The following is a 15,290-nucleotide window of genomic DNA, read 5'->3' on the forward strand; positions in this document are numbered from 1 at the left end:
TCAAATACTGTGGCATGCAGAAATATTCATTTTCAAAAGAGATATATTAAACAATTTACCTTTGAAGAATCCACCCACACCTTCTGTTTGAGCGCCCTCTATAGGCTTCCTCACAATTCCTGTTACTCCATCAAATACACCCTACAAAGATATAACATAAATACATACTAGATATTAAGTTTATAAAGACACACTCATTTCTTGTTGGTTGTTATTATCTTTTCTACATGAAAAAATCGTTTAAATACATTCAGGAATTATGTATCAGAAAAAATATTCAACACAGACAGCTGAGTAGAAGAGAGATGATAATGAAAGTTGAATGATTATAAAAACAAGAACGTGTCCATAATACACTGATGCCCCAATCCCACTATCATTTTCTATGCTCAGTGGACCATGAAATTGGGGTCAAAACTCTAATTTTGCATTAAAATTAGAAAGATCATATCAAAGGGAACATGTGTACTACGTTTCAATTGATTGGACTTCAAACTTATCAAAAACTACCTTGACCAAAAACTTTAACATGAAGTGGGACGGACGAACGAACAGACACACAGACCAGAAAACATAATGCCCATAAATGGAGCATAATCAGTTGATGTGGTATAATTGTCAATGAGACAACTCTCCACCAGAAACCAAATGGCTTACAAATTGAGCAACTAAGGAGCACCATAAGACTTCAACAATGAACAAAACACCTCCTACTTACCATAACTAGTCCTTTACCACCTCTAGCAAACCCTTCTCTGACATTGGCTGGACGTTTGTTCATAGCTTCTTTCCGTTTCTTCTGGTAGTCGTCATCCAAGGTTAATGTTGCTATACCTTTTCCCAGTGCACCAGTTATTCTGGATACAGCTCCTGCAGCACCACCTAGGAAACAACAAAATGACAAGTAAGTAACTAAAGGACCATAATATTTCATCTTTTGTTAAAAAAAACTTAATGGTGACAAGGTCATCAGTTTTAAAATTTTATAATATTGTAGACTCAGAATTATTTAGAGTTTGAATCTTTTGAAGTGAAGACCAGTTCCTGCCCTAGATGCCTTTTGATTATATTTTGTCTTTGGGTTTCCTATATTGAAAAAAAATAATCTTGTTTCATATTTTGAATTTTGGTGATATTAAAAAATTACAGCATGTATATATATATATAAATATATACAGTTCTTCAATTTATGTAGAAAGTGACAGTTCACTGCTTATTTTCAACATATAAATACTATTATGAATCATGAACTTAGTATTTGTCAAAGACCATATATTTATGATTTATAACAAAATTATTTTTTGTACATCTTTATTTATAGATGAGATATGAGAATGATATGAAAATAATAAAATATATATTAAAAGAAAATAGTATTTATCAAAGATTATTATACATACCAACAGCATGACCAAACAGACTTCTGACACCAAGAGCTAGACCTTCAGCAAACTCTTCAGGACCCTGTATAGCTCCCTAAAAAAAAACAATTTCATATCAAACTTGAAAAACCCACAACAAATCTGACATTTTGTCTTCCTATTTTTCTTTCCAAAGACAATTGTTGATAAAAAATAGACTTAAATCTTAAACCAATCAATTTTTTCATACTTTATTATTATCAATCATCCAAACAATTTTTATTTTACTGATTTTCAATCTGTAAATATAATATTCAATAAACAGTTTTCCTGCACTTTTTTAATCAATGAAGTTATCCTTTTTTTTAACCTTGATTTCCTTTTCACGATTTTATTGGGGATGGAAACTTAGTGGATTTAAAACACAACTGCATACTACACACAACCAAATACGGGATGTAATGAATCTTTTTAATGAATTAATTTTTGGGGGGTTTACTCCAATTAGCTTCATCACAAAAGGCCCAAAAAAGCTTGTTGTTCGGTTTGAGCCAAGGCTCCATGTTGAAGGCTGTACATTGACCTATAATGGTTTACTTTTATTAATTGTCTTTTGGATGGAGAGTCGTCTCATTGGCGCTTATACCACATCTTCCTATATCTATAAACAGAAGACTGTTTTGGTGTTTTATTCATACATACTTGGTAAGGTTCATAGAAGAGGTCTTCTATTCCCTCCGCCATTCCTCTAATCAGTCCAAACGGATTTCCTAATACATCCAAACCTAACACCAACACGTACATCTGTTTAATGGCCTACAATGAGAAATAACAGACTGTATGGGGTAATGTTTTCTAATAACTATGATAAAGATTAATTAGAACTGCATTAAGTCTTAACAAATAATTGATTTAAATTAATCCAATTTTAGACTTTAGATTGCTGTGTAGTTGCTAATTTAAATATGTGCACAGTAAATGCCTGATAAATTAAAAAAAATCATAGCACATCTTTTGTTTTTCTAATAAAGCATTTGGCTAGAACTAAACTTTGTGGTGATTTCATTTCTAACAATTTTCTTGAAGTATTTATATAAAGGAGATCTGAGCTTTACTAATTCACAATGATTTACATTTGTATTATTTTACTTCTCACAAAAGTCAGGAAAATATATCAATCCAGATAATTACTGTTTTTTTACAATACAATATTTATTTGTGTTTTAATTCAGTTTTGTCTATTTATAAATCAGTTCACAATTCTGCCGGGTTTCTTGCAATAAAATCCTCTAAGGTGTACGTTTATATCCTGTACATTAAATAATAATGTAAAACTTAGAAATGTGAATTTAGTGTTTTATTTTCAGGAACATACCTGTGAAGCATAATGTCTGGTCATTTCACCGGTCATTTGACTCTGGTTATAAAACTTATGCTCTCTCTGGAAATATCCCAATCTATAAATAGAACAAATTTTTCTGTTTTACTTGAAGACAGCACTTTAAAGAACCTTTGTTCTCAAAAGAAACTGGTAAAAATTGACCTAAATTGTTAACATCTCAGCATTACATTTATACATACAAAATTTCAAAATAAATAAAATCTGAAAAAGTAGGCATGTTTTCTTCTTTTATTTGAAAACAAAAGTATGTCTACCATCTATACTGTTAAACATTACAAGGGAATTTTTTTCAAATCCATTTATTATTAAAACATTTTTTCAGGAAATTGAAACATTTAAAGTTACTATTAGTGAAATTAATGTAAAACTGTTAAGGATATTGATTTTGAGGTGTTTCCCTTAAAGGAAGTATATTTACTTGAAGACAACATCTTGTACATCGGTGAGGACCACTCCAACACTCTGTAAGAATATGTTGATAACATCAGACTGGATAGCTGTCTGTTTACCATCACCTCCGCCTCCTTGTAAGGAGAAACTTAGATGTACCTATAAAATAAGAAAAGGTTGAAATTAACAGTATACCTTTCATTACTTATCCTCCAACTTAAATTGAGGAAAATGATATATATGTGTTGTGACTTAAAGCAGATTCATGCAATTTCATGCTGTCAGCTTCAAATTAATATGAAAGAACAGAGTTCAAATGTCCCCCGCATTGCACTTATTCAATATATCCAAGGAACATAACTCTTATAAAAAAGTCAATGGTCCACCATATTGGAACTTGTCTGATATTTTACTGATATTAACCTATAGTTTAAGTTTCATAAAAATCTGGCAAGAATTGTACCCATGTGAGCACTAACAAGGCCCTTTTCCATGAAGTTAATATACTCAAGGGGCATAACTCTTTTTTAAAAGTCGATTTTCCATGATTAAATAACTTGGCCAAGATATTGCTGATATTAACCTGTAGTATAATTTCTTTTTAAATCTGGCAAAAATTGTACCCATAAGAGAGCGAACAAGGTAATTTTCCATAAATTCAATATTTCAAAGGGACATAACAAGAAATTGTGTATAAACCTTAATTGGAGAGAAATGGAGATAATCGTAGAAGTTTTTCTGTTCCTGTGCCAGAGACAGACCAGCATCCTCTATTAATGTTACATGTACTCTCTTATAATCTTCTTCCATTAGTGTCGTCTGAAACAAAGAAAACAACAAAACTTTACAACCCCATATGTTGTAAACAAAGAGTCTGTATTGAATATTTCAAGTATAAAAATACATGTAAATTTATTAATAAAACCTGTAAAATTGAGATTTAATTCACTCATCACTTCTTAAATTTTAATAACAAGTTAAAAGCCATCAACTAGACATTGAATAATTAGAAGCAGTTTATATTTACACATAAAGAGAAAAGCCTCAACTGAAAATGGTTAGACTATACAGTTCATTTTGGACAAACTAAACCAAAGTTGATCAATGTGACTTTGATACTGGGTAACAGTTTTGGGTTCTTGATTACAGCATTTTGATAAATCTGTTCATGAACTAGTTATTTACTTGAATATGTTCAGATTTTGCTTAGCAGTATAATAGATGTTAGATAATGAGAACAAAGTTTATACAAAATTGTAGAGCATAAGTTTCGCATTTCATAGTGTGAAAGTTACAATATGCATGTTCAGCAAATATATTACAAATCAAATTAAGGTATAAAGAGATGAGCAAAAACACTAAAATAATTAATGGATGCAAAACCCCAGTGTGTAAATAGGGTAACATCTCTTGATAAACATGGATTCATTAAGGTGGTACCCAACACCTCGTTTAATTTTCATAAAATTTTGACAAAATATTTACTTTGACCCTTTGACAAAAATATAAAAATTTCAAAAAAATTGAACCAACCAATTTATCAGAAAAATTACACTGGTTATATAGCATTTTGACAAACACTAATTTTGATCATTGAGAAGCTTAATATTCCTTTACCAACACAACGTAATTAAAACGTTTAGCTGATTTTACAGAGTTATCTCACTATAGTGTTAGGTACCACCTTAAATAAATTTAATCCAAAAATCTGTTGATATATTTACCTCCTGGTCTCGGGACACACTGTCTGATGAGGAGAAAAGTTCTATCAGTTCATTAAGAAAGCCCTGGTCTACTTTAAGTGTCATTTCTTGTGTCAACACCTTGAAATATCTATAAAAAAATAATTAAATACTATGAATGTTAAGTTCTGACACCTAGAATTTTCACTTCAAAATCACAAATAAACATACCAAACTTGAACATATTTAGTTGTTACAAGTAAGATGGTAAACCACAAATTTATATAAAGTAAATAAAAGACTCATCTTTGGGTGTGTGTTTCTGTACATTAAAAATGTTAAGAGAAATTCTAAAATGGTAAACCCAATTTTAAAGAGCCTTCCCTTGTAACATGGAACAGTACTAATTTGTTCTCTTTTAGACTCATTTATTCACTCTTTTTATTATTTTATTATTTCAGCCTTCTAACTAGTTTTTACACTTCATATACATTTACCTGATATTTAAGATCATAACTTCCTAATAAATATACACAATCACTTACTTGAACTGTGACATTTCAATGTGTTCATGTTTTCTCTGCATCATACTCAGCTCTGTAAACGGTTTTGGTACTGTAATCAAAATGAAAAATATTATTTGTTTACCATAGAAGAGATGCTTCAAACTAAAAAAAATATAAAATAACTGATCCAAAAAAAAATTCTGAATTTTTTTTTCTTGTGTCTTAAAATTCTGAAAACAACATGAAAATAGAAGTATAAGAATTTCCATAATCTTTTAAGTAAATACTTCATTATCAGGGTACTTCAAAAACTTATTGCATTTTAGCTCCTAGAAAGTTAACTTTACATAAAACAGCCCTTTATTTTTATGCCAGTCCCTTTTATGTAGAAATATATGGTGGAATATTATGATTGTTTGTTTTCTGTCAGATATTATATACATACTACTCTCTGCTGCTATAGACTTAGCCAGCGGTGTAGGTGCTAGAACTGTCTGGAATGTGGCATCACTCATTTGGTTGTCTAACTAGAAAAATATACAACAAATTTAATCATTAGTCATTATCAACATAAGTATTGCATCAGTTCATTTAGGAAATAATTGATGCAAGCTATACTTTATTGTAGTTTTAACATGGGTAGACATTTTAGCGATAGTGAGGGCTAAAATAACAGAAATATAATGCTTACCCATGTTAAAACTTGGGAAAATCTGCAACTTGTAAAATTACACATCATTATACCATTTATTTTCAAATAGCATATTAAAATTTAGAAAAGATTTATAGAGTTTTGTTTTGTAACATCTTGTTCTTACCTGAAGCCTTTGTATTTTAGCATGTAATTGTATCTGATGAGGTGATGTTTTGTATTGCAGCCATATTCCCTCCTGGAAACTCCTTCTAATCTGTCTTTTGTTTGGTTTATACATCATCATTTCATTCCAGTCAACCTGCAATGAAAAAACTTATGTGGTAAATTTTTCATTCATTTAGAATCTTGTAAATTAATTAACTGTCTAATATTTAGATATCTTATTTTTCTATTTAGGCAACAAGACATTTGTGAAAATGATTAAAAAACTTCAAATTCTTTGTTCTTTGCAAACAAAATGATGAACCTTAAAATAAAAGCATTTCCACTTACAAAAGATTTTGGTACCATGCTTAAAATATCTGAAAATTTCAAAAGCAAAAAACAGTTAATAATGGCCTGATTTTTCTTCATAAGATTCAAATACTATACACACAATTAAATAAATTAACAAGCTTAGTTATCTCCCCTTAATTTTTTTAGTCCAACACCATTTTGGCAATTCAAATTTTAGTGACTGTACTGCTTTTGTCTCTGTTTTCATTGAAATATCCCAACACATAGGAGCAGGACTAAAGATTGGAGTCACACAAATGAGTAGGATTGAATATCATTAAACTTGTAAGCTACATAAATAAAAAGAAAATGCAGTTTGACTGCCAATGAGACAACTCTCCACCAAGCTTAAGGTGACCTATAGTCGTTTATATCTGTGTCAATTTGTTTCTTGTGAAGAGTTGTCTCAATTGTTATTATACTGCATCTTCTTATCTACAGTCAGTCTAGTATATAACAAATTTTAAGACTATTTATTATTCTGAATTGCATATATATGTCTTTTTCTGTTGGACATGAACAGCCTTTAATTAACTTCATTATCCAGAGTTGTTTACATTAACAAAGAAAAAATGCTATTTTCACACTGACCTCCATTTTATTTTCCAGATGAACTTTAGATGCTGGAGTATGACCTGCCTCTAACTCATTAGCATATTTCTGGTAGCCTTTCTCTAATGTCTCTCCTGCCTTAACAGTCAGAGCTCTAAATCTCTTTCTCTTCTCTTCCCATATAATTCCTGAGCTGAAAGCAGAAAGTCATACCAACATAATTAGAATATATATACATTTTTTGAAAATGATGGATTACTCCATGTTTCAATACAAGAACACACAAGTAACCTCTCTATAGCGTACAGTTATTTGTTGAACTGAACAAAGAATTCAATAAGGATGAGTTAAAAATTGTAGCCATTATGAAGATTTGGATTAATAGGCTAACTTCGTATCATCTTGGTCAACATAGATAGATATCTAGAGAAAAGCAGCTAATCTAACGGGTGATGATAAGGCATGCAAACACTGCAATATACAGTGTACAGGGAGTAAAACATCATGTGAGAAACGGACCAACCAAAATCAAGATTCAAACACAGATGAGTAAAAATTCAATAAGTATCTTAGTGAACAGGCTACAAATAAAAGTACAAATGTATTAGAAATTTATGAAACTGATTGTTATTTATGGGAACTTTTTCTTTTTGTTTGACAACTTACTGGATGAGAACTGATCTGAACATACCTTGTTATTCCTAAATAAGCGACTTCCTTCTGTTTGTAATCATTGACGAGAGACAGACCCAGACCTTGTATACAGATGTTAATTTCTTGTTCTATACGTTCTAATTCTCCTGCCTGAAATATAGAAAGGCATGCTTGGTTGTCTAAGGTGAGAGACAGACCCAGACCATGTATACAGTTTTATATGTATAATTAGCCTGCCAGAAACACACAAATACATGCTGGTAAATTGTTTTGCATAGCCAAATTAATGGCGACCAGTAACTTTTCTTAATGATTTGTCCTTTTGCACTGGTCAAAATAATAACTTAAAAGTATACTATTGGGTGCTTAATTCTATGTCATTTGTACTGAAATGGATAGCTGTCTCATTGGCAATCATACAACATCTCCTCTTTTTTTAAATATTATTTATTGAAATGGTTTGTGAGAATTTGTTATTGATAGCGGATCTGTGAAAATCTGTTAAATTTTGTACATAACTTTTCAGATGGGGGTGATTAGAAGGCTTGAAGTATCATATAGACATGGCTCTATTGTTGAACAATGTTTAATAGTTGACCTTAAGATGTCTTCAGGTAATTTGTGTAATCAGTTGAGGGGCAGATGGACTGTTTTTGAGATGTCAGGTTTAAGCCTTTATTTTTGGGGGAATTCAGGATTTACATCTATTTGGATTCGGGAATTAATAATTAATTTTTCGGGATCTAGGATGATAACCCCACCTACCCTCCTGCTTAGGTATACATATTTACCTCCTGAGCTATAGTTGCCAAGGCCAGGTCTTCAGTAAACAATAGAACACGCTGCATACCATTGAGAAACGAGACCCAGTATATCTTACTGTCAGAATGAGCAAAGAATTCTCCTATTCCATCCTGTCAATACAATATGTTAAGTATATAAATAGCATACACTAAATCATAGATAGAAGCATGCAAATAGTATACAATGTACCATAGATAAATTCACATGAAAGTATAAATAATTACTTTTGAATTTGTGCATTTTCCAGTATATTTCCTGATTGTTTCATGATGTTATTTATAGTGATTGACCTCTGGTCAACCAGTGTTAATTATTCAGAAAAAAAACCCATCTCAAGATTGGTGTAAAAAGTCCACTGCAAAATAGCACTAAAAACCAATCAATCAATCAATACAAGTGTATATAAAATTTAAATTGACAACATTAATATGGCCAGACTAATTCTGGACCTACAAAATAAATGAATACTGTACCTGTTGTAAATCATTTTTGGTGTCCTTTTTCTCTCCACATGACCAGATTACCTCCCTTTTGCCAGTAGCCATCTCCCAGGTGTACAACATATACTGCTGAGCATTTAGTACATGTTCTGTTTTCAAACCACTGAAAATTTATAAATGATGTTGTAAACGATAACATAAAAATGCTGTCTTATATCAAATGGGCTATCACAGCCAATCACATCATTTTACAGTGATGTTCCTCATTAGTGATGATCAGGGTTTCCGCTGGCGGTCGCCATTTTTGCAATTTGCGAAAAAAATCATAATTGTGGCGATAAAAATTCGTCATTTGCGAAAGAATTTGGCGAAAGAAATATATATAACGATTTATTTTCCTCCATCTTGTTTATTTACTTTTTTTCGAGTTTCTCTGACTTTACCCGATCAGACCATACTCGGAATTCACCTTGACCTCATTAAGATTTGGACAGAAAATCAATAATCAGCTGATTGCATTTTATAGCTATTGACAACAAAGGACTAGTTAATAAAGGTGTTGATTGAATTGTTTGACAAAATGATATGGTTAAATGGCTTCCGCTAAATGTCACATACAGAATTTATTTACCACTTTGTGCACGTGTTTGAAGCAAACTTTTGACGTCTCCTCTCCTTTTAAAGATAGTTTAGTAAAGAAAGCTGTTGTTGTGACGAAAAATGTCCAAAAGCAAGAAAAATCTCTGATTTAATACTTTAATTATCCTTTGACTTTAATATAGGTAATTGATTAGGAGACTACTTTAAAGTCGTTTGAGTGACACACGTGTTTCAAACATAGTTTTACGTCTCAACTTTTTCATTTAAGATGGTCAAGAAAAGAAAACTGTCGTTATGAAGGTTGGGAACAACCCCTCGAATGAGAGTAACCCTTCAATGTAATGACTACACATAAAATAAGGGATCAATTTCATGTGATAAAAGCTTTTGTTTTGTTGTAAAAACCACTTCTTAGTACAAAAGGGTACATCAGTATTTTTCTTTTAAAGAAACTTTCCCTAGGAACTATACTGGTATTGTATAATCAAAACATATCCACTAATTTTGTTATATTCCAGGACTTATATCTTCTTTATTATTAAAAGTATAGTGGCCCCCTAGTCCAAATAATTATGACGTCTGGCAAGGCTATTTAATTTTTTTTTTCTGGGACGCCTTCCTTGCCAGACGTCATAATTATTTGGACTAAGTGGCCCCCTCATTAGAAAAGTTGTTTAAAATACAATGAATATTTTTCCCTTTTAAGTTAAAAAAAAAAAATCTGTTGTTTTAAAGTAAATGTTTATTGTTTATTCATTAAAAATGTAGACTCTAAAATAAGTTTGAGAGAATAATTATAGACACAATGGGGCAAAATCATCTTATTTAAGGGGGGTTAGAAAAAAGGTAAATTTTAAACGAAAAATATAGTTATGTTACGTGGCGAAAAAAATAATAAAGTGTTGAAAAATATATTGTTTTGGCGAAAGAGGTGGCGAAAAAAATAATTGACCCAGGGGAAACTCTGGTGATGATCTTAAAAGACAGTTCCAAAATAAAATTCTCCATCAGATTCCAGTTGTGGTGGATTTATTTTTATTAATGTATAAAGAAACCAAGATTTAAAGTGATCAGCAAAGTACAAATTCTTTTATTTTTATGACGGTCAATTTTGCTGGATTTAAGATAACTTGCATGCTTGTGTCATATAAGGGTGTTGACAATTTTACTTTGATGAACATTTAACCCCACTGACCTTTAAAAGACCAAATCCACATAACTTGGTATTCAAAGAATAATATTGAATCAAAAACAATTCTTTGTCTGATTATTATTTGCTTGATGCCTAATGGCGAAGATTTAAACAGATGCAATTCATTTTCTTGAAAATCGCACAAATACAAATTAGATCTTTACCTTTGATGGAAGTGTATCATTGCTTTCTCTGTATGGTTGACCAGCAGTACTGTGGCCATACCTTCACTGTATTCACTTAATGTTACAACAGTAGCTGACTCAGTCACTTGACAATCCACATTCAGTCCACCATGCTGTAAGAGAAGTTATAATTTTCATGTTAATCAATTATCTGACATTGTAATTCTTTAATTTGCTTGTGTACATTATAACCTTTGTAAGTGTTGTATGTTTTTTAATTTTAGTTCATTTAGTGTTTTAGAATTTAGTGTGAGGTCCATTTTCTCTGTACAAGTACACATTTTTGTTTAGGGGCCAGCTGAAGCACGCCTCTTGGTGCAGGATTTTCTTGCTGTGTTTATTTTATGCTTTGGTCGGCTTGTTGTCTCTTTGACACATTCCAAATTTCCATTCTCAATTTTATATTATCTTTTTGTATAAAAGGGATTATTTTAAATATAGCCAGAATGTAAGCTGCACTCATTGATGTGGCTATGTTCATTAAATAATATTGATAAGATGGTTAAACAATTTATAACTTCTAAAACATTGTTAAAACCGGGAACAAATATTTGATGTGCACGGTTAGTTTATAGTCTCTTCTTTCAAAATTAAAAATAACCAATGGTAACTATATCAGCAAGGTAATTTATTTGTATTAAAAAATGCATATTTTTTTAATGTAGAGACACAGCAAAAAGGGTAGATCTCTAATAGAAGACAGTAATTATCACATATAGCTATTTTTAGTTGAAAGAACAGTTGCAAAAATACAAGCTCATTTTCAAGATATTTATCTGATTATATTTCTCTCTCTTGTGATTACATATATATATATAGCATAGCATATTTTCTATATTAATCTGTATAATTTGAATGTTTTCTCTTGTGGTACTAAAACACATTGGTGCTTCTTTATTGGGACATCTGCAAGAACATATTGCTCATAGACTTGTATTTAAGGATGTACTTAGGTGAGGTTAGATGAAAATTAATAAATTAAGAAGTTAAAATTGATACTATAAGCTGGTAGGGCATCAATTAAGGATAAAAATAAGCTAAAAATATTGATAGGTCATGGACCTCCTTTTCGAGATATTTGAGATTTAAAATATGGCGGGAAAAGGCTGACTCGGACTTTTACCTTATATTTGCATTGGTATTATAAGGTCTCAAAACAAAAGAAAGAAAATTAAGAATCTTCTAAAATTTTGGTAAATGACCTTTATGAGCTATTAAGACTTAAATGAAAAAATAAATGGGTGTTATGGGGCAAAATATTTTACATTGTATTGTATGGAAAAACACCAAGGAGTCCGAACATTTGACACAAATTCCAAAACCTCACCTAAGTACATCCTTAAGCTCAGATTCAAATCAACAAACATAGCTATTTAATTTTTTTTTAAATCTAGCAACTACACCCCTTCTCCTTGAGAGACAGTCCAAAACAGAATACATTTTACAACAAGTGCATTATTTGGCCTAGATATTATTAATTGAATTCATTATTAATGATAAGCAAGTGGGTTTCCTATGCACAGGAGAACCACAATTTTACCTTGTTGAACAAATACATTATACAAATACACTTAGGGGTTCTGACCCTAATCATATAACCATTTCTCGTTTGAATTGTTTTACATTGTAATTTCGGGGCCTTTTATAGTTGACTATGCTGTATGGGCTTTGCTCATTGTTGAAGGCCATACTGTGACCTATATTTGTTAATCTCTGTATCATTTGGTCTCTTGTGGAGAGTTGCTCATTGGCAATCATACCACATCTTCTTTTTCTTTTTTTTTTTTTTTTTATATGAAACCAAATATTCCTGAAATAAATTTTAATCTCAATCCTTGAATCAGATCACACAATGTATGCAACACTACACTAGGCCACAAGTGCCCTCATGTTCTAAGAAATAAATATCCTATCATTCAAAATAAACCTCTGTAATGTAAAACAAAAATTAAGTTGTTTTACAGTTTTTGCTTCAATTCAAATGTTAAAATGAAGCAATGTCAAATACGACAAATTGGTGAAAATGGACAAGTAGCTTTTAGAGTGAATTAAAGGTATCATTAAGGTTAGTTATCATTTCAAACCAACACTTAAAACATCAGTGAATCACAAAATATTTTACTGCATTTATATAGCTATGAAATTTGTGTTGTTAATTTAGAAACAGTGAAGCTACAAGGGAAGTAATCTGAGTATGTCCTCTTGTTTACCTATGTGTCTGAGGTTTGATTTTAAATATTGTCTATAGATTGAACCTTTTGATTATATAAGAGGTGCTTGGCTAAGCATGTGAAATATATTGATTATTTAAAGTATGATAAATATTTTAAGTGATGTATTTTTAATAAAGCTCAAAATTAGCCCTATACTCCAAATGTGTGCAGAAATATGGCTAAGACACTCCCAAAAACAGGTTCTTTAGAGCCACAATTCCAATGTTATAATCTTGAAAAGCAATATTGGTGGAATTTATTTCATGAAGCTCCAAACTTTTTTTGACCTTTTGTTTTTACTGTGAATCTATGAAAAGTCAGCTTTTCCAAATATTGTTGTTACCAACAACAAACAGATGAGAAAGTGTTTTTTTTTTAACCTTTAAACATATTTTTCACTGCAAATTACTTTCAGAGGCCTATTGATCATCGAAGGCTCTTTGGTAAGATTGACTTTATTTGCACGCTCATAGTTTTGTTATAAAGTTGAATGAAATCGGCAACTGAATATAATTTTTTCCTAAATATCTGTTTTTACTTTAATCATAATATTTGTCATCTTGGGAGTATGCGAGTCATTTTGGACATTCTATACATATAACTGATTATAAATTTCTCTAACAATATTTCATCACAGTATATAAAACCATTGAGTCTATGCTGTATTAACATTGATCTGATATTATACAAAGAATTCAAGAATAGGAGCAATGATGGAATAATCTAAATGTGCTATGTCAGCAAATCATTTTGCCATTCTTAGCACAAGTATTAAACACTAAAACAAAAACTTTTTTTGTACTAATTGGGTTCATACCATTCACATTTAGTTCTTATGAAAGGGCAGTGCAACATTTTTCTTAAAAACTTAAAAAATGTTCATCCATTTTATATATATAGAAAGCATTTTCCTTGTAATATATACTATAGAAGTGCTTTAATTTTTCTGTTGAAAAGGTCTACAAAATCTAAAAGCTAGCACTACAACATCACTTTCTTAAATATTTTGTATGTTAATTAGCCAAGTTGAAGCACTCTAATCAAACCTATTCATTTGAAAAATCACAAACTCTTAAATATCTTACCCGACATTTTTCAAACTAAAAATGAAATTAAATATTGACAACAATTCTTTAACAACCTAGACAAATAAATAAAGAATATACTACATCACAGTTTGTTTAAAATTTTCTTCTTTATATTAACTTTTAAATGAAAACTTAGTTTAATATTTTTATAAATCATGCAAAAATAAGAATTTGAACTAAATAGAAAAGTTTATGAAATGATTTCTAATTTTGATTGTTTTTTTAATTTAAGATTGAAAATAAGAAGCGTCTCTAAACTACGTGATGGGGGTACATGGTTGTATTCTAAACTATAAGATGTAAGAAAGGGAGGTAATTGATTATACAAACCTGATCTAATAGTTTCATCAATGTTGTATGTGGCTTACTGAAAAGGAACTGAGATGTTTCCACAGCTGATCCTGAAAACTTAGCTTTCATTGTCAGATCCTTCCCAGACTGCACTGGCCAAAATGGCTTACACTAAAATTCAAATTATGTAGATTAGTTTCACTAAAATTTAATTAAATGATTGATAGATTTGGACACCATTCTGACTGACCAATGGTTTATGATAAATGTCTGAGGAGGGTAAGAACATTAAATGGAAATTACTTTAGAAACCAAATAAATTTTGAATTATCCTGCATAAAAATCCAACGAACAAGTAGACAGTGTGTTCTAAAGCTGTAAAATTTTACAATTCAAATTTTGTATTCACTGGTGAGTCTCAATACAACCAAAAATTTTATAAAATCAGACATTCATGGAAATCATACCTGATCTACTTATTTTACATAAAATGGTGAAATCTAAACCTCTGATTACTGGTTTTATATATATCTATGAAATAATGTTACTTCGACTTTCAGCGGCTAAGATTTATTGAAAGAGGTGGATATTCTTCTCTAAAACATCAGTATAAATAGAATACACGTACCTCTTTAGAAGCCACTTGTATCCAGTCATCTCCTTCTTGTCCTGTTTCTTGACACATTAAGGAATACTGAAACATGTACAATTATGGTTTAGCAAACAAAGCTTTCAATACAAATAAACTGTTTACACAGAGATATGTCTTGCCTGTCAGCA

General features: G+C 30.7%; 1 protein-coding gene across 3 annotated transcripts in view; it reads right to left on the reverse strand.

The window, feature by feature from the left end:
• The window catches only part of LOC139496175 (intermembrane lipid transfer protein VPS13A-like), a 141,533-nt gene that overhangs the window by 10,728 nt on the left and 115,515 nt on the right, over positions 1–15,290 (reverse strand). For all 3 annotated transcript variants that reach the window (XM_071284643.1, XM_071284644.1, XM_071284642.1), the window contains 18 exons: positions 15,139–15,204; positions 14,550–14,681; positions 10,898–11,031; positions 8,975–9,104; positions 8,489–8,611; positions 7,735–7,847; positions 7,083–7,236; positions 6,160–6,294; positions 5,787–5,868; positions 5,381–5,450; positions 4,878–4,986; positions 3,853–3,972; positions 3,182–3,312; positions 2,737–2,818; positions 2,064–2,177; positions 1,401–1,476; positions 719–882; positions 60–141 (listed from right to left, as the gene is read on the reverse strand). In XM_071284643.1, coding sequence (XP_071140744.1) covers positions 60–141; positions 719–882; positions 1,401–1,476; positions 2,064–2,177; positions 2,737–2,818; positions 3,182–3,312; positions 3,853–3,972; positions 4,878–4,986; positions 5,381–5,450; positions 5,787–5,868; positions 6,160–6,294; positions 7,083–7,236; positions 7,735–7,847; positions 8,489–8,611; positions 8,975–9,104; positions 10,898–11,031; positions 14,550–14,681; positions 15,139–15,204 — 2,017 coding nt within the window. The remainder of the gene's footprint in view (positions 1–59; positions 142–718; positions 883–1,400; positions 1,477–2,063; positions 2,178–2,736; positions 2,819–3,181; positions 3,313–3,852; positions 3,973–4,877; positions 4,987–5,380; positions 5,451–5,786; positions 5,869–6,159; positions 6,295–7,082; positions 7,237–7,734; positions 7,848–8,488; positions 8,612–8,974; positions 9,105–10,897; positions 11,032–14,549; positions 14,682–15,138; positions 15,205–15,290) is intronic.

Source organism: Mytilus edulis, chromosome 11, assembly GCF_963676685.1.
Source record: "Mytilus edulis chromosome 11, xbMytEdul2.2, whole genome shotgun sequence".
NCBI lineage: Eukaryota > Metazoa > Mollusca > Bivalvia > Mytilida > Mytilidae > Mytilus > Mytilus edulis.